This window comes from Pelodiscus sinensis, chromosome 17, assembly GCF_052426305.1.
Source record: "Pelodiscus sinensis isolate ZL-2025 chromosome 17, ASM5242630v1, whole genome shotgun sequence".
In the NCBI taxonomy this organism is placed as follows: Eukaryota; Metazoa; Chordata; order Testudines; family Trionychidae; genus Pelodiscus; species Pelodiscus sinensis.
The window spans coordinates 22,966,240-22,984,856 of NC_143068.1; the positions used below are offsets into that span (position 1 = coordinate 22,966,240).

An 18,617-nucleotide genomic window follows, 5' to 3' on the forward strand; every position below is an offset into this window, starting at 1 on the left:
GTGGAGTGGTCCCCACTGGAATATGTGGCCCTTGGAAGATCTGTCAGTAGGTAGCAGCTAAATCTGCTGGTACAATGTGTAAGAACTGTGCATGTCAATTCAATTACATTGTCACTAAGGCTGGCTTTTAGCAACTGCGTGTTAAAGTTAACGGTGTTCACATGAAGACTTCCCATGGCCCATATTTATCATGTGAATGTGCAAAGTCATCTTATATAGTATTAGGGGGCTGCACCCCTGCTCTCTATGCTCACCAACCCCCGCCTCTGGCCTTACACTCACCAACCCCCTACCTCCAGCTGCTACACTTGCCAACCCCTCTCTGTCTGGATTTTGTGGGCCCTCGTAGGCTCTGGGGTGGAGACAAAATGAGGGGATAAGTGTGTGGGGCAGGGCTGCCAGTGAGAGAGATAGGGATGGGGATGCAGGATCTGGGTGGGACGTGCAGTGCAGGAGGGGGTAAGGGTCAAGGTCTGGGTAAGGGATAGGGTGCAGGATGGGGTGAAGGTGCAAAGTCTGGCCAGGAGGGAGGGTGCAGGAGTAGGCTGGGAGTAAGTTGTCTGGCCAGGAGGGAGGGTACAGGAGCAAGGGAGGATGTGGGAGCAGTGTGGGGGTATATAGGGTGTCTGGCCAGGGGGGAGGTGCAGGAGCAAAGGAGGGTGCAGGAGCAGGGTGAGGGTAGGGTGTCTGGCCAGGAGGGAGGGTGCAGAAGCGGGATGGGGGTAGAGTGTCTGGCCAGAGGGGAGAGTGCAGGAGTGGACTGGGAGTGTGGGGTCTCAGTGGAGTGTGTGTGTGTGAGGGGGGTGGAAGTGCAGGGACTCCGCCAGGGGATATGAATGAGGGGATTGGGGTGCAGAGTCATGGTGGAAGGATCACTGAGCGCGCTCGGGGTGTGGAGTCTCAGCAAGGCGGTGAGTGAGCGGGCTGGGGGTTGGAGGTCTTGGCAGGGCTGTTTGTGAGTGGGATGGGGGTGCAAGTCTGGGCAGGAGGGAGGGTACAGGAGCAAGGGAGGATGTAGGAGCAGTGTGGGGGTATATAGGGTGTCTGGCCAGGGGGGAGGTGCAGGAGCAAGGAAGGGTGCAGGAGGCCACTTACTTGCTTTCATATGGCTCCCAACACCATGCCCCAGGCACCGCCTCCTGCTACTCCTATGGCTGGATTCTGGAGCAGTGGGAAAAGCCTCCAGGAAGCGCGTCCCTGCACTACTGTTCCCCAAGCTGGGGGAGAGGGAAGGAAGTGGTAGCGTGTGCATCCGCTCCTAGCTGCACTTCTTCCCCATAAGCCAAATCTGGAGGGGAGCCTTGGGGCTTTCTCCCTCTCCCCCTCCCCCCCACAGGAAGCCGGCACTGGCTCTTCAACCTCACGGAGGAAGGGAGGTGCGAGATTGGAGCACTAGCATGGTCTTCCTGCTGCAGGGTGAGTGAGGCAGGGGTCTGAGCTGGAGCTGCAAAAGAGCCATACTTGGTTTGGGAGCCATAGGTTACCAAGCCCTGGCATAGGAGGCGGGGATTTCGCAGCCAGAGAGCATAAGAGTGTGATGATGTAATTCTGTCTTCCAGCAGGAAAAACTTGTTTATATGTATATAGAGAAAAATGAAGGTAGCTGCTTTTCTGACACAGCCATAGGAGGGAAAACCAATCATGATCGCCTCTCCTGCCCCCATTTCAAAATAATACACTGTTTTAATACTCCCACACCTATACCATCTCCTACACTTTCTTCACTTGTCCCGATACTTTTGACTGCACATTCTATAAACTGCAAAACTCTGGTGCAATAAATTCCACTAAAAAGCTGTATAAACATTTTCATAAATCAAGGCATGAGAGGCTGGCATTTATTTAGCACCACCATAAATAAATAAATGTATGGGATTGCTTAATATAAATCACATACACAATTTGAATGGATTACGCGTCATGCCAGAGAGGTAATGTAGTGAACATCTGCCTTCCTCACCAGACAACCCCCAAACTAAACCTAAGTGGTGATTATTTTTTGGCCAGGAATAGGGGCCTGAATCAAAGTCCACTGAAGTCAATGGAAAGAATCCCATTGATTTCAGTGTACTTTAGATCAGTCACTAGAACTGCAGGCAATACAACAGAATAACGTGATGTTGGAAAGACCTTCAAGGAATCACTCTGATTCCACTTAACAGATAATCTCCCAAAGTTGGATAATCCAAGGCTGTTAATCAACTCAGGAACATAATCAATTAATGTTTCTAATGTTTCTTTCTCTCTGCTTAAGATGCACCTTGCAACAATATGTCCATTGATTAACAGGGAAGCCACAATAGAGTGGCGGTACCTGATAACTTTGGGTACGTCTACACTAGATCCCTAGATCGATATAGGGAGGCTAATGAGGGCAACCGAAATTGCAAATCAAGCCCGGGATTTAAATATCCCGTGCTTGATTTACATGTTCCCAGCCAGTTGCCATTTTTAGAAATTGACTAGCCCGAAGTACTTGCCTGCGTCTACACGCAGCAGTGAAACGGGATTCCGATTTAAAGCCCCTAAATCGAATTAGCTGGTAAACCTCATTGGAGGAGGAATACCAGCTAATTCGAGTTAGGGCTTTAAATCGGAATCCTGTTTCACTGCTGTGTGTAGACTCGGGCAGTTACTTTGGGCTAGTCAATTTCTACAATGGCGACCGGCCAGGAACATGCAAATCAAGCGTGGGATATTTAAATCCCGGGCTTGATTTGCAATTTCGGTCGCCCTCATTATCCTCCCTAGATAGGGGGCTAGTGTAGATGTACCCTTACAGAGGCTCAGTAGACAGAATATGCTGGCGCAGTCAGTTCAGTGAACTCTGATAGTTGCCATCTCCTTTGTACCAGTGGCAGCAGCAGTGTACATCATAACTTCATAATGCAGCACTACAACCACCTGAGCCATGGTTACACTAGCACCTTCATTATTTTTCAACAGTTGCACTAGTGCTAAAAAATGGGCATCAAATTTGCTAATATGGATAGGGCCAGTGAGTCAGTGGCAGAACCTGGAACACAATTTGGGACTCCTGAATCCCGATTTCTTGCTCTAACGACTGGATCATATTCCTTCCCTGTGAACCATTCAGTCCTTACAGCACAGCCAACCATGTGAAATGTAACTTTCTTCCAAAACTTTAACATGAACTTCTCATAAGAAATCCTTTAGAAGTGACTAAAAATTCCATAATGAAAGCATTTATTAGCGTTTTGAGTTTTTTCGGACACCAGTAATATCGCTTTAGTAACTGTAATAGCTTTGTACGGTCACAGTCACCATGTTAGCATCTAAATCAGGAAAGCTCTTGAAGCTGGATAGTTCAGCAGCCACCAACCAAAAAAGTAGCCACATTAAATAGTAGTTTAAATATTGCTCAGATAGCATTGCATTGATTGGGTTACTTTTGCCTGTATTAGCATTTGCTAAAGGGAAACGAAATCCATTTTTGAAGTAAACACAGGAGATTAAAGTTGGCAAACCACCAGCTTTCAAGCTACCAGCTTTCTGGTTCAGCCACAGGGTGGGGGCACTGCTTTGGAGATTTTGAGCTCCCAAGCAGAAGAAGCAGAAGGAAGCACTGTGATTTTAATTAAGTCAGGAACAGGAGCTATGTCCTGGCTCTGGCCTGGAACAGAAAAAGTATCTGAGAGTATTTAACTTATGGCAATAGGAAAATAAATAAATCAATGCAGCAGTGACTTTGAGACAGAAACATAACGTTACATTAAATCACATTCCAAAGGAAGAGCAATTAACGTGAGGGTCTTATCAGACTGTTCTACAGTGCTTTCTCCTACACCTTCACATTTGGGCCTGAAGCTTCACACTTGAGCTGTTCTCCCATGTCTCACTGCGCTTTTCTTCACAATGGCTCAGACCTGCATTGCAGTGTTAGAGTACTTCCCTTACTTTCCCACTTCCCCTACTGTTCTTCTCTCAAAACACCTGCCTACAGAGTTACAGGAGCTCTACAGCATTTTTCTTCCCACATTGAGCACTGACCATTGTGGGTGATGTACTGTCCTCTTAATACTATGATGGAGGCAGATTGTGGTGTTGCAGTATATCAAGATGTAAAATGTGTGAACTTCTGGTGGACTTTGCCTGGTTTCCTATCAGTTTTCCTACCTGGCTCATTGGCATCCTGCTAAGCCAGGAACTTTCCATTAAGAAGCCACTTCCAAGGCTTTCACCACTGTCAAACACTGAATAGCAGTCATGAAACTGACCAGATTGTTAAGTTACCAATAAGAGTCTGGTTAGTTTCATGGCTAGTTAGTCAGAGGTGGGCAATAATTTTGGAAGGGAGGTCCACTTCACAAATTTCAGAAGTGGCCACGGGCCGACCTGGAAGGGGCGGGGACTCAGGTGGAAGGGGTGGGGCCTCAGACAGAAGAGACAGGGTTGAGAGCTACTCTGCTGGGTATGGTGAACTTATTTTCCCAACCAGCTGCAGCTAGTAAGAACTGTTTAATTTAAATTAGGAAATAGATTAAGCGTTTTAACTTTCTGAGGTTAGTTTATCAAACTTCATTTAAAATATTTTCTTTATTTATGGCAGGGATGAGGAATCTTTTTGGGGGTGGGGGTCATTGACCCACAAAAAATCAGTCAGGGACCACACAAGTGAGAAGCAAAAAAACTCCTCAAAAAATCCCCCAACACTCACTGATGTGGCCCCAACTGAGACACCTCTCTCCTCTGGTGCCCCAGCCTCACGGGGTGAAGGGAAGGGAAGTGGGGGGGACTGAGGTTCAGGGCTTCCCATAAACCAGATTTAGAGAAGTCTGAGAAGGAATATGATCATTGTTTTCAAGTACATAAAAGTACATAAAAGGTTGTTACAAGGAGGAGGGAGAAAAATTGTTGTTAACTTCCGCAGATAGGATAAGAAGCAATGGACTTAAATTACAGCAAGAGAGGTTTAGGTTGGACATGAGGAAACTACTTCCTAACTAATAGGGTGGTTAAGCACTGGGAATATATTACTTAGTGAGGTTATGGAATCTCCATCATTGGAAATTTTTAAGAGCTGGTTAGAGAAACACCTGTCAGGGATGGTTTAGATCAGAGGTGCGCAAATACCAGCCTATGGGCAAGATCCAGTCCATTAGGGATAGCCCTTTGTGGGCCTCCACACTGCTGTATTTACCTGCACCTCCGTAGGTATGGGAGATCACTGCTCTTGTTGGCTATTGATTGCTTTTCCCAGCCAATAGGAGCTGTGATCGCCTGTACTTGTGAGGTGCATGTAAATATAGCAGCAGTGGCCCACCTGGTGAACCACCACCATTGTATTGTCTACCCCGGTCTATAATCTTAGTGCTGTCATGAGAGCAGGTGTCTGGACTAGAGGAGCTTTCAAAGTCCCTTTCAGTCCTAGGATTCTGTAAGCTAGATAGAACCGAAATATGTAGCTAAGAAGTTTCCCACCATTCTTCTGGATAATATAATACAATCTAATGATATAATTATAACTCATATTCATATTTCTTCATTATTTCACAATTTTTCCCTGAAGACTTTAAAATATATTTTTTAAGAGAATAAATATCTAACACTGGCAGTCTGAAGACTGAATGGCTGTTGGGAGACACTGAATCAACATAACTCCATTAAAGTCAAAGGGAACCATGCCAATTTGCTATGATCTAGGCACAGATCATCTCACTCACCTGCTCCATTCCACTTTGTACATACAATTTGATGGCCAACTGTTTTTTTAAAGAGTCACATTCTGTTTGGCTCACACTGAGGAAGTATTTTCCCTGTGTATTGTGCGCTGTGATGGTAAAAGTGTGCAGAAACTCCACAAACAGGCCCAAAGTCACAACTTTAAATGGATCATCTCTCTGTGTCTGTATTATATATGTAGGGTGTAATTAGGTCTATCAGTGTGGCAGCATTATCTCTCTCTCCAAGCATATTTATGTGTACCTGTACTGCTGTGGTCACCAACCAGTAGATCCGGATCTACTGGTAGATCTTGGAGCCTCTGACAGGTGATCCTGACTGGTTTGGCCAAGAGGCTGTCAAGCGCAGCACTTCAGCTGCCCCTCCCACCACTGCTGAGCACCTCTTGCTCTTTCCCTTAGAGCTCCCTCCACCCCTGGGAGCCTCTTGCTTGTGGTACAGAGCAGGGAAGGGAGAGGAGGGGCCACTGATGTCAGGATGCACCCTCTTTCACCTTATATTCTATCTCCACAGAACAGCGGGGGGAGGGGGGGAAAGGAGGGGAGAAAGCAGGGGCACAACAGGACTTGGGATGGAAGGAGTTTGCTAGCTGCTTTTGAGAGTTGTACAGGGCTACGGCAGGAGTGAGCCTGGCTTCGCCCCATGGCACCACCACCCAGGAGACACCTGAGGTGAGCGGTGTCTATCTGGAGCTAGCTCCAAACCCCTGCCCCAGTCATGAACCCCCTCCTGCACCACAAGCCCCTGACCTAGCCCTGACTCAAACTCCCTTACAGAGCCTGGTACCCTGAACCCACTCCTTCACCCCAACTCCCTGCCCCAGGCTCAGCTCAGAGCCCCCCCCCCTCACACTCCAAATCCCTTAGCCCAAGACCAGAGCCTGTGCCCCAACCGTCTGCCCCTGCCTGGTGAAAGGGAGGGAGAATGGCGGAGGGAGGAAGGGAGGACCCAGTGAGCAGAGTCAGAGCCTAGGAGAAGGGGCAAGAAGGAGGCGGGGTGAGGGATTTGGGTTTGAGGTAGCTCTTGGATTGCAGTTAAATTCAAAAAGTGATCTTGTGATTAGAAAGGTTGGAGACCACTGGCTACTGTAAGTGCTGCCTTTTATGTTTATGTATCTATCTGTGTACTTGCTTGTCTGCGTATATTTTTGTTATAATATATTTGTGTGTGTGCATGTTTCTTTGTGTTTTATCTAGGTATTTGTTCCTACGGATTTATTTTTGTGCTTGTAACTTGCGTGTATATTTCTGAGCGTGCACACATTTCTATACCTAGGTGTATTTCACACATCTGCGTGTGTCCACATATGTATGTCTATTTCTCTGCGTGTTTCTCTCTGGATACGTCTGTGGGGATAGTTTGGTTTGTTTATATGGGAGGGTTTGCGTGTTGGTGCTGTTCGTTGTGTATTTCTCTCTCCGCGTCTTTTGTTGGCTATGCTGATTGTGGGTTTCTGGGTGTGTACTCTGTGTGCATCTGGGATAGTCACTTGTCTGTGTGTGTGTGTGTGTCCCTCTCCCCTGCGTTTGCACCGCTGGCGGCGCCTTGTCCGCTCCCCACCCCACCTCTCCATTCCTGCTCGCAGCCTTCGCCTCCGGAGCTCGGCTCGGCCCCCACCCTCTCCCCTCCTCCTTGCTTCAGCCCGCCTCCCTCCCTCCCTGAGCGCTGGGGCTTCCCTTCCCCTCTCCATTCAGTGCTGCCCGCGCCGCGCGCTGCTGCCGCTGTCCCCGCCATGTCCCGGAGCCGGGCTCGCCCGGGCAGCCGGCTCTTGTAGCCGCGCCGAACGCCCCCTTGCCGGGGCGGCTGCACTGGGGGGCTCCGTGCCCAGCAGCGCCGGGCACCGCACGGGGATGGAGGGAGCCTGAGCTGGCCGCGGAGCAGAAAGGGCAGGCGGCACCAGCGCTCGCAGCCGGGTGGGGAGGCGACAGCACCATGGAAGCGCCGCCAGCGGGGGGCCCGACGGCCCCGGACCCCTTCGGCTGCCCCAAGGACACGGACCGCCAGCTGCGCCTCCGCCTCTGCGTCCTCAGCGAGATCCTGGTCACCGAGCGGGACTACGTGGGCACCCTGCGCTTCCTGCAGTCGGTGAGCGCCGCGTGTAGGGCGGGGGGCGCGGTCTCCACGGGGCGCAACGCGGGGCGGCTGCAGCGCCTCCAGCAGGAGCTCCTGGTCCCCGGCGCGGGGCCACCAGTGGGACACGGTCCTTCCAAGCTGGGGCTCTTCCGGGCTGCGCCGTGGGGCACGTGGGGGGCGCCCCCTAGGCAGCCCGGCTGCGCGGTGCGCACGATGTAGGAGCTCTTCTGCGAGGCAAGGGGGGTGGGTTAAGCAAGCGGGGCACAGCGGCCGCTGCAGCGTGGCGGGGTGTTCTTACGGGATGCCGATGGGCTGTTTACGCACAGTGCTCCCAGGACTTGAGTGGGCTGTGCAATTAAGGGCGTGTGTATCAGCCGGTGTGTGTGTGTGTGTGTGTGTGTGTGTGTGTGTGAGGCGGGGTGTGTGTGTGTGTGTGTGTGTGTGTGTGTGTGTGTGTGAGAGAGAGAGAGAGAGAGAGAGAGAGAGAGGGATGGGGATGGGGATGGGGATGGGGATGGGGGAGGCGTGCGACCGCTGTCGGAAGAGCACTGCTATGAGCAGCCGAGTTTTCTTTTAAATCAAGAAAACCCTCTCACGCCGAGGGATCCTTCCGTGGCCCACGTTGGCAGTGTCTGACAACTCTGCCCTCCCGCTGGGCTGGGGGAGAGAGGGAGGGGAATTCTTGTCCGGTGCCTTGTATGTTAATGACGGGGACCTGCAAGGAGGAGGTTTGTCTGCGCTTCACTTTCGCTGTTGTTTCGAAATTGACTATCACACGCGCTTGGGAACTCTCCCGCCGTTGCCTGACTTCTACTTCAACGCTAAACATAAATCTGGGCTTGGGGCAGAGTGTGTCTGTGCATAGGGCGGGGACTTGTATACCCTTCCCCTGAAATTATCCGTGGACAAGTAAAATTTCCATCTCGTTTGCATGTAGGCTCTACACTTGGAATTCATCAGCATGCCATCACACTCCCGTGTAACTTAGTTAAAGGGCTTAATCGTTCATATAAATACCCAGATGAGCCTGCATAGAAAGTCAGTAGATAAGAGGTGTCATTAAAAGGCGAGAAAGAGAGAAACAGAGAGACACTTCACTGGTTGCAGTAGCTCAAGATCCAGAACTGGAGAAACCTTTTAACAGATTTGACAGGGCAGAAATTCTTTCTGCTGGACTGCTAACCAGTTGCTAAACCTTAGATTCATCTAACTGGTTTACACCCTGAAGCCTTTCTCCATTGTCCTTTCTGGCAGGTTTGTTTGTTGGGGTTACTTTTTAAAATGATACCATCTACATGTGTTGTTAGTCTTTAAGGTGCTACTAGACTATTTGTTGTTTTTTAAGTTTTTCCTGTTACAGACTAACTCTGCTACCTCTCTGAAGGTTTTAAAATTAGTTTGGTTGTAGAGTTTTTCAGCATCACCTAAGTGGAAGATTTTCTAACAAAGACTAATGAAAAGACTGAGGTTCATGCTGTTTTCAGTCCTCCTTTTCTCTCACAAAGGGTTGAACCCAGAAACCAGAGTCTTGCACATTTTGAAAGCTCCTAATTACAGAGTCAGTTTAAAAATACAATTCTATTTCAGTTTGAGGCATTCCTCTAAAACTGATACAAGTTGTAACTCCCTCTCCTCCCCCACCAGTCCCAGACATAACAAAACAAAAAACTCAAAGAGAAAAACTCCTCTGTCCTAAGTACTGAATTTGCGATTTTGTCATCTGCTGGCTGGAATGTCAGTCACTGGCAACATCCAGCTGGGTGTATTTAAGCTTCAACATGTACATTTCAAGGCCTATTCAGTCAGGAGCTTTCATTTATAGAAAAACATAGCAAATGTATTGATTTTGTTTATTGTCTTTCACAGTTTTCAGGACAGCAGTAGTGATGACTATGTCTTATGTAATGGAAGGGGGAAACAATGACAAAGGGATTTAATTCCATTTCCACATTTTAGAGCAGAGCAGCAGGCGGTCTCTGTCTTTCACCATCATTTTATGCTGCACTGGCTGCTGGGTATTGAATGGCGTGGCTATTATCTTGGGAGGTTTGTTTGTTACAATATAATCTTACCCCGTTAAAAATGTTGGGTTGCTGTAATGATATTTGAATCCAGGAGTGGGAGATGGACTAGATGACCTAACAGGTCTTTTGCATCCATAGGCCCTGATTCAGGAAAGCACTTAAGCATATGCTTAATCTTAAGCCTGAGTTTAAGTGCTAAAGTTCTCTCCCGAATAAGGCCCATTTGCTGAATTGTGGACCTAGTTTGTATTGGCCAGTTTCTATGCTGGCTAACCCCTACTCAGCCACCTACAAATATTTCTCCTACAAGGGAGAAGAATTATGTAGTGAGGGGAATGAGGGTAAAACTAGGAGTCATGGAGTCAGGGCTAGTGACATTTCGCTGGGCAGGGTGCGGATGGCTTAACTTGGTCTCCTTGGGAAGGGGCAGGGTTTTGGGACTGGCAGAAGGAGTGAGGGCTATCCTCCTCCACCCACCCCTCAGCGCCTCCTGGACTGTGCTCCAGCACTCATTTAAAGGTTCCAGAGCTCCTGGCCCTTTTAAATACCATGGACCTGGAACAACTGTTTCTTTGCCTCCCCCCCCCCCCCCCCGTTGGCGACCCTGAATGGGGTGAAACAGAGAGGTAAAACTTAGGATGATGGTTAGGAATGAATATCGTATTTGGCTGTGGAATTTCCTCTCCAGGGAATTTGTGCAAGTTCCATTACTTGTTACTTTCAAAACTTGACTGCACAAAACACTAAAAACATATAGTCTGCTGAGAGCTGCAACACTTTGGTCTAATTCTGGTTTTGAGGCTTGGAGTGGAGGTGTGTGGGGATGCTGAGATGTGCAAGAGGGCAGACTAGATGATGTGATGTTCCCGTCTGGCTTTAACTGTGACACTAATGCATTCAGGGAACAATCTGCACTGGTTCCCAGGGGATGGAGAAGTGGCCCATTCGGTCTTAGCCATCTTTAACATCTAGGATAATATGAGTCAATGGGATTGCACAAGTTTGTAGGGCAAGGACTTTGCCCTAAGACTCTAATAAATACAAGAGATGGCCCAGTGCTCCCAAGCACTTGATTCTTGCAAATACACTGGTCCACTTTGCTCCCTTTTCCTTTATTTTTCTTGATCCTTTGATAGTATTGCCTAAGAACTGCCGCTTCCTATCTGTGGTCCTGATCCTCCCCTGCCTGGCACTTTTTGTGACCAGTCATTTATAAATCCCTGTGTAAAGTGAACATAAATTGCGCCCATTCCAAGGGATGTACCCAAGTAACGTTCAAGGCTTGTTGAGGAACATGTTAGTCTTCACTGGATGATGTGAATTTTATTGCCATCAAGTGGATGTAGTTGAAGTTACTGACCCAGTTGGAGCAAGAGCCTGGGCAGAATTCTCCCTCTACCAACCCACAGAAAGTCATATCCCTGTTCTGGGGCCAATTTGTTCCTGTCACTGCTTAAAGGGAGACACATAAGGGCAATGGGACCACAGTTCCCTTGATTAATAAAATTAAATATTAGTTTGATAAACATAAGAGGGCTAAATCCTGCTATCTTTACTCAGGCAAAATTATCAGTGGAAGTTTTGCCTAAATAAGGACAACACAGATGGGCCTAGAAGAAGGTTAGGCAGCGGGAATTGGTGCCCCTTGTTAAACATTTGCCATTCAAGCCCTAGTCCTCATTTATTATTCTCAATAAACAATGTTTTAAAAAGCAAACAACAAAATTCTATGGGTTTAGTCACAGTGTTGACATGGCCATCTACCAGCAACCTCCTCCTCTTCCCTGGTAATGTAAAGGAATCTCATGGGTATTTGATGTTATGGATTTGCTAATAAATCAAAGTAACTAAGAGCATTTTTATCTCTTTTTAGAAAGACTAGTATGTGGTCATGTAGCAGTAAAGGGAAAGGATTTTTTTATTTTTGGTGCTTAGAGACCTTTTCCCCCTAAGCTAGGTAGGGGTCTCTATACACACAGAGGCCCAGCCTTTATTTGCTTTGTATAAAAGATTCTATGCCCTTTATTTTGCTTCCATGGCTCAGTCAAGTGGACATCGAGGAAGTTACAGAATGAAGCGTCTTTTAGTTTCCCAACAAAAACTGTGACAATCACTATGAAAAACTGTTGATTTTGTTTTCTCCCGAGGAATAAGAAGATATACGGTGAAAGGGGCATTTGATCTACATTTTCAAGCCCCAGTTATTTATGTAGATAAATAAAATACCATATTTCATTTTAAAGTAATTGTCCCAAAATAATCATACATGTGAAATGTGAATGCTTCATGCTATTGATAATATTTTAGAATCTAAAAGTATCCAATCTGGCAAGATATTTAATATTTAATGACTGTTTCACCATTTATGCTGTTGGTTAGCTTTTTGCATTCCACTGAACTTTGGACAATGAAAAGAGTCTCCAGCCAATTTTGTTCCTGTCTTGTCTTATCTCTGGAACTCCTGTGGAAGGTAGCATTATGTTGTTATGTTTCAGAATCTGGGAGAGGGAGATTTATATAAAACCAACAACTTATCATATTTTTTCAAGATCTCATAAAAATGCTCCTATTCACTTCAGTTGCAGCATTTTTTAAACAAAAATCTAGAGAGTGTGGATCTATCCTAAATCAATAGTGCCTCTTTAATGTCCTTTTAACTATCCTTCTGAGCCTACTAAACTTATAATTTCCATAAACTAAGGACTACTACCCTGAAAAAGGTAAACATTTTCTTTTGGGCAACCTACCATTAATGAATTATGGCTATAGATTTTATCATGAAGGTGTATATGTATGTGGTACCACGCCCCTTAATCTGCCTATCTGCTCCATACACCTAAGCAGACATAGTACTGCAGTGTACAAGAATCGTAGGCTATGTCTACACTGGTATGATTTTCCGAAAATGCTTTTAACGGAAAAGTTTTCCGTTAAAAGCATTTTCGGAAAAGCACGTCTAGATTGGCAGGATGCTTTTCCACAAAAGCACTTTTTGCGGAAAAGTGTCCGTGGCCAATCTAGACGTGGTTTTCCGCAAAAAAGCCCTGATCGCCATTTTCGTGATCGGGGCTTTTTTGCGGAAAACAGTACTGTGCTGTCTACACTGGCCCTTTTGTGCAAAAGTTTTTCGGAAAAAGACTTTTGCCTGAACGGGAGCAGCATAGTATTTCCGGAAAAGCACTGACAATCTTACATGAGATCATCAGTGCTTTTCCGGAAATTCAAGCGGCCAGTGTAGACAGCTGGCAAGTTTTTCCGCAAAAGCAGATGATTTTGCGGAAAAACTTGCCAGTCTAGACACAGCCCTACTGTTCAAGGCTACATCTACATTACCAGCTAGAGGTGTGATCCCCAGCTCACCTAGACACGTTTGTACTTGCTCTTACCAGAGCTAGGAAGCTGACAGAATAGTGTAGCTGGGATAGCATGGGCAGTGGTAGCAGTAGCACAGACTAGTCATGCTGCATTCGTACCCATGGAGTTCAGACAGGCTTGTACTAGGTAAGCTAGTTACATGCTGCTTCTGCCCATGCCAACCCAGCTATAGTGCTATTTTTAGTGTACTATCTTAGATGAGAGCTCACATGAGTATATCTACATGAGCTGGGAATGACATTAGTTCATAGTATAGACATACTGTGTAAATCATGAGACGATTAGAACCTTGCAAATACCTACACACCTTACTAACTTTACTCAGACAAGTATAAGTTCATTAAGCCATTTGTGGTGCAGATGGGACCAAAAGTTTCCATCAACAACTCTTTAAACCATCAGTGAGGCATTTGAGAGGGAGAAGGGGAAAATCTGAGAATAGGTTGCCAGATGTCCGGTTTTCGTCTGGACAGTCTGTTATTTCTGGCCCCTGTCCGGTAAAAAAAAAACACCAGAAAATACCGGACATGTAATATGTTGGGTATTTTCTGTTTTTGTTGGACGGAAGGCCGATGGGGCCATTGTTCCCCTCTGCGTCTGGCATAGGGAAGCGAGGAGTGCGGTGATTCTTAAAGGCGCAGCAACCTTTTTTTTTCTCTCGATAACTTTCGTTGTCTCCGGGTTTTTTTTTTTTTTTTTGCTCAACCAAGTTTTTTTCCTGCCATGTTCGGGATTTTTGGTGAAAGCCTCTGGCAAGCCTATCTGAAAATGCCAACATAGTTAAAGGAATATTAATTGAATAGAAGATAAAATGGAAGGCATGGAACTTTACTGAAAGTTACCGATGGCGTAAGATGGGTTTCAGAGAGATAAAGCAAATTTTATCCTGGGTTTCATCCGAGATCATAAATCATAAGAATTTTCAGAGTCTCCAGAACCTAAAGATTCAGTTAATTCTTTCCCTTGTTGCTGCCTGTTTTAACTCTCTTCACTGTGGGTATGTCTACACTAGCCCCCTAATTCGAACTAGGGAGGCTAATGAGGGTGACTGAAATTGCAAACAAAGCGTGGGATTTAAATATCTCACGCTTCTTTAGCATGTTCACGGGCGGTTGCCATTTTGGAAACTGACTAGCCCAGAGTAACTGCCCGTGTCTACATGTGGCAGTGAAACGGGAGTTCTAAGTAAACCCTTAACTCAAATTAGCTGTTACTCCTCGTGGAATGAGGTTTAACAGCTAATTCGAGTTAAGGGTTTACTTCAAACTCCCATTTCACTGCCGCATGTAGACACGGGCAGTTACTCTGGGCTAATCAGTTTCCAAAATGGCGACCGCCCTGGAACATGCGAATGAAGCGCGGGATATTTAAATCCCGCGCTTTGTTTGCAATTTCAGTCGCCCTCATTAGCCTCCCTTGTTCGAACTATGGGGCTAGTGTAGACATATCCTGTGATTTTGGAAAGGCTTCTCTAGGCTCTTTGCTGTAAGTGACAAAATGAGAAGCTGTGATCAGGGGCTGTGTGAACATCCAGTGATAATCTCAGTTCAGTACCCAACTGTATACTCTCCAAACCCTCCATCTCAGCTGGTCCTATGGCAGCCTTGCTGGCGTTCCCATCAGAGAGGCCTAGAGTGGAATAAATCTCTGATAATGGATTATTGTCTTTGAGGCTGAGGTATGTTGGTTGGGCACTGCTATTGCTCGTGCTATATCTAGTCTGTGGATAAAGACAGGTCTTCATTCCCTAGCATTGTTTATTTTACAAAAGCTCTAAAATTCACTACCAGATTCAAAGAAAACAAGGAGACTGGTGGTTTGTTCTGTATATTCATTTCCAAAACCCCCTAATCAAAGCTGCAGCATTGCAATTTTGCAAGGCCAGATTTCTGGTAAGGGAGACCTGAAAGGCAACTTAGAAATGTATTTGCAATTCCATACATGCTCATTTACTATGATTCCAAGAGCAAGCCAAATACCGGTGTCCACAAATAGTTAGGTAGACTTCCCTATTTACATATTCATTCATCCAATATGCCAGTGTATTCATCTGATCTGCATATGGAACTGTGGTAACTGCGTGAACCAAATATCCCATTGCAAATGTAGGTATCCTATTGTTTACACATTTCTGTACATGCCTTGAACTTCACTGAACATTGAGCCCTTATTTACGCATGTAGCTAACACAATAGTGCCTGAAAATCAGAAATTGCCAGGATAGAGGGCTAAGTTGTGCCCATTTTGTTTAAAATCTGGTTCCATGTTTCATTTTTGTAAAGTTAAATCACTATCTTGTAAAATTTCACAGAATCAAGCCTGATCTTAGGGCAAGGCAAACAAGGTGGTTGCCGTGGGCCCCATGCCTTCAGGACTCTGTGCTGCCCAGCGCCCACCTGGCCGCTCGCTTACTGCCCTGGCAGGGAGCTGCCCAACCATGCGGTGCAGCCAACCACAGCCTGCGGTCTTGGGTTTGCAAACTCTTTGTCTGGGTCTGCACAGAATATACTTTCTGGTCACTAACGCAGTGGCAAGAGAATAATTTTTAAGTTAGACTGTCCCTATTTAAGGCAGCTTTCATATAGGGTAAGTAATAGCACCTAGCCTATTTTTAGGTTGAAGTATTATAGAATCCAGGAGTCTTTCTCCATCTTAACATTTGTGTAAATGTGATATATTAAGACACGTGCCATCACATAAATTTGCCCACATCCTACAGACGAAACATATTTTTGTTCTGTAATGTGCAGAATTTTCTGTTACTTGCTTTGCGTTGTAATCAATCTGGTATCTATGAATTCTGCACTCCACCCATCTCAAGATGTAACAGACAAATTCAAATGTGTTTTTCTTCACATTTTCACTAGCTTGTTTGCATTCAGGGTCATTGGTTTGGGGTTCAGCGTCAAAAAAACAGAACAGTTATCTCAGAGGTGTGGTTTCCTGTCTTGCCCTGTTTTACGTGTGTTTCAGGTTCAATAGATGCAGATAAGTTCTGCGGGCAGTAAGGCATGCCCTGTGATTGAGGTAACTATTTTTTCTTTGCTTTAAAGCAGCTAAAGGGGTGGGTGAGGAGTAGAAGGGTGGAAGGAAAGGAACTCATGGGGAAAAGATCTAAATTAGCATTGCTGTCCTCTTGTTTCTGGAGATCAGCTCCATGTGCCTATGTATTGCTACAGTGTATGAGAGAGACACTCAAGGATTATTTATTTTACTTTTGAAAATCATTATCATTCTCAGGCTATGTCTACACGACAGGGATTTTGAATAAAAACAGTGTTTTTTGCGCAAAAACCCGTGGAGCGTCCTCACCTCAAGCGCGTTTTTGCGCAAAAAAAAAAAAAATACAGTAAATTGACAGGACAGAGGGCTTTTGCTGGTAGAGTTATTTCTCTCCCCACGAGGAATAACTCCTTTTTGCACACGAGTTCTTGTGCAAAAAGGTGCGTGTTGACTCTCAACAGGGGTTTCTCGCACAAAAAGAGCCTTTTACACAAAGCACAGGTGCCCTGATGGCCTTTCTGTGAAAGGCAATCAGAACTTTCTTGCGCAAGAGTGTCCATGCAGTGTGGATGCTTTCTTGTGCAAAAGCACATTGCTTTTGCGATGTGCTTTTCCGATGTGGACGCACTTTTGCGCAAGAAGTTTTTGCGGAAGATCTCTTCCACAAAAAGCTTCTTGTGCAAAAACCCTGCAGTGTAGACAAAGCCTCAATGTTGCTAACTCTTATGCCTTTTCTTGTGAATCTTATAGTCAAATCTTGTTTTTAAGGTTCCAGCTTCTAGAGTTGTATAAGTACATGAGAATCTCCACTTTTTTTTTTAAGTTTCTAGCCCTCTAGATTGCAGAATAAAGCTTGAAAATGTAAAGTGATAGCCCCCTTCCAGAAGACAAAAGAAACAACTTCAAATGCATTATTCTTTTTTAAATCCCATGGGTTTTTCTTAGGGGCCTGTATCTTGGTGCTTGAACATTTGCAGTTTGGCAATACTACATTTTGTTAAAGATATTTCCCATCTCAGAAGAGTCCTCCCTTCCAGTCTGAGTAAGTTCCAAGCAAAGCTGACAGTTAAAGACGTGTCTACACGTAAAATTCTACAGCAGTGGTTCAGTGTAGCCATGGTAGACAGAATACATCTCTTTCCCTCAGAGGCAGCAACAAGGTTGACAGAAAAATTCTTCCATCAATTTAGCATTGTCTACACAAGAACCTAGGGCAGCTGCTTGGGGTACTCTTCTGACTAGTGTAAATGTTTCTAGTGTAAAGCAGCCAAGAGAACTAGAGCAGTGGTTCTCAAAATGTTTAGCCTGCGGCCCACCCCACTCAATGCAAAACTTTCCGTGGACTGCCAGACAACCGCCCAGGATGATAAAATGGGTGCAGGAGCAGGCGGGGGTAGGAGGCCTGGGTGGGAGAGAGGGAGGGTACAGGAGTGGGCTGGGGATGATAGTGTGTGGGGGAGGGGAGTGTGTGAAGGGGATGGAGGTATGGGTCTGGGCATGAGGGGGACAGAGGGTGCTTACTAGGCTTTGTGCCTCTCCCTCCCGCTGCTTCCAGGGACCATCCCCTGCTGCTCCCATTGGCCAGGATTCCAGCCATGGGAGCAGCAGGGAAAGCTTCCAGGTGAGAGGTTTCTTGCACTGCCATTCCCCACCCCATGCTGGGAGGTGCGGGGAGGAAGAGGAAATGGTAGCATGCAGAGTCGCTTCATCCTCCCACAAGCTGGATCTGGCCTGTGAGGTTCAGGGCTCCTCCCACCCCCTCTCCCAGCAGGAATCCAGCACTAGTGCAAGGGACTGGAGTGCCAGTACATGCTCTCTGCTGTGTGTGGGGGGCAAGCCCTGAGCCCACAGCCCACCTGCAAGACACGGACCACACTTTGAGAACCACTGAACTAGAGAGAGATTCAGGGCTGGTGTGTACTGAAAATTCACATTAGCATAGCTGTCTCCTGAGGCATGAAAAATCCACACCTCCGACAGACCTATTTGTGCAAACTTTACCCTGGGGGTAGAGAACAGAACTGTGGTAACTGCCTGAACCCCATGTCCCATTGCAAATGTACGACTCCTATTGTATACACATTTCTGTACAAACCTTGAACTTCAATGAGCATTGAGCCCTTAACTTACGCATGTGGCTACCACATGCTACACGGGCTCAGGGAAGTGGATTAACTACACCAATGGGAGAAATCCTCCTGTTGCTTTGTAGCGAGTGAACACTGATGTTACAGCTGTTCTGCTGTAGTGTCTTACATGTAGACATACCTTCAGTCACTCTGGGTATGCAGAGCGAATGACCTTAGGAAGCAGCCGAGCCATGGGAGGCTGGTTGTATTTCTCACTGCAGAAAGCAATCTGAATGTAGGGAATGAAACAAAAGCCATTAAAAAACAGACAAACCGACCTCACTGAAAATATTGGTTTCTTCAGTCAGTT

The 18,617-nt window shown here is 46.3% G+C and overlaps 1 protein-coding gene across 3 annotated transcripts in view; it reads left to right on the forward strand.

The window, feature by feature from the left end:
- The first annotated feature begins 7,371 nt into the window (after nt 1-7,371).
- Nucleotides 7,372-18,617, forward strand: part of PREX1 (phosphatidylinositol-3,4,5-trisphosphate dependent Rac exchange factor 1) — a 267,990-nt gene continuing 256,744 nt past the window's right edge. For 2 of the 3 annotated variants that reach the window (XM_075901236.2, XM_075901237.2), the window contains exon 1: nt 7,373-7,788. In XM_075901236.2, coding sequence (XP_075757351.2) covers nt 7,636-7,788 — 153 coding nt within the window. In that variant the 5' untranslated portion in view covers nt 7,373-7,635. Of the gene's footprint in view, nt 7,789-18,617 lie in introns of all 3 variants that reach the window. The other variant, XM_075901238.2, reaches the window with a different exon arrangement.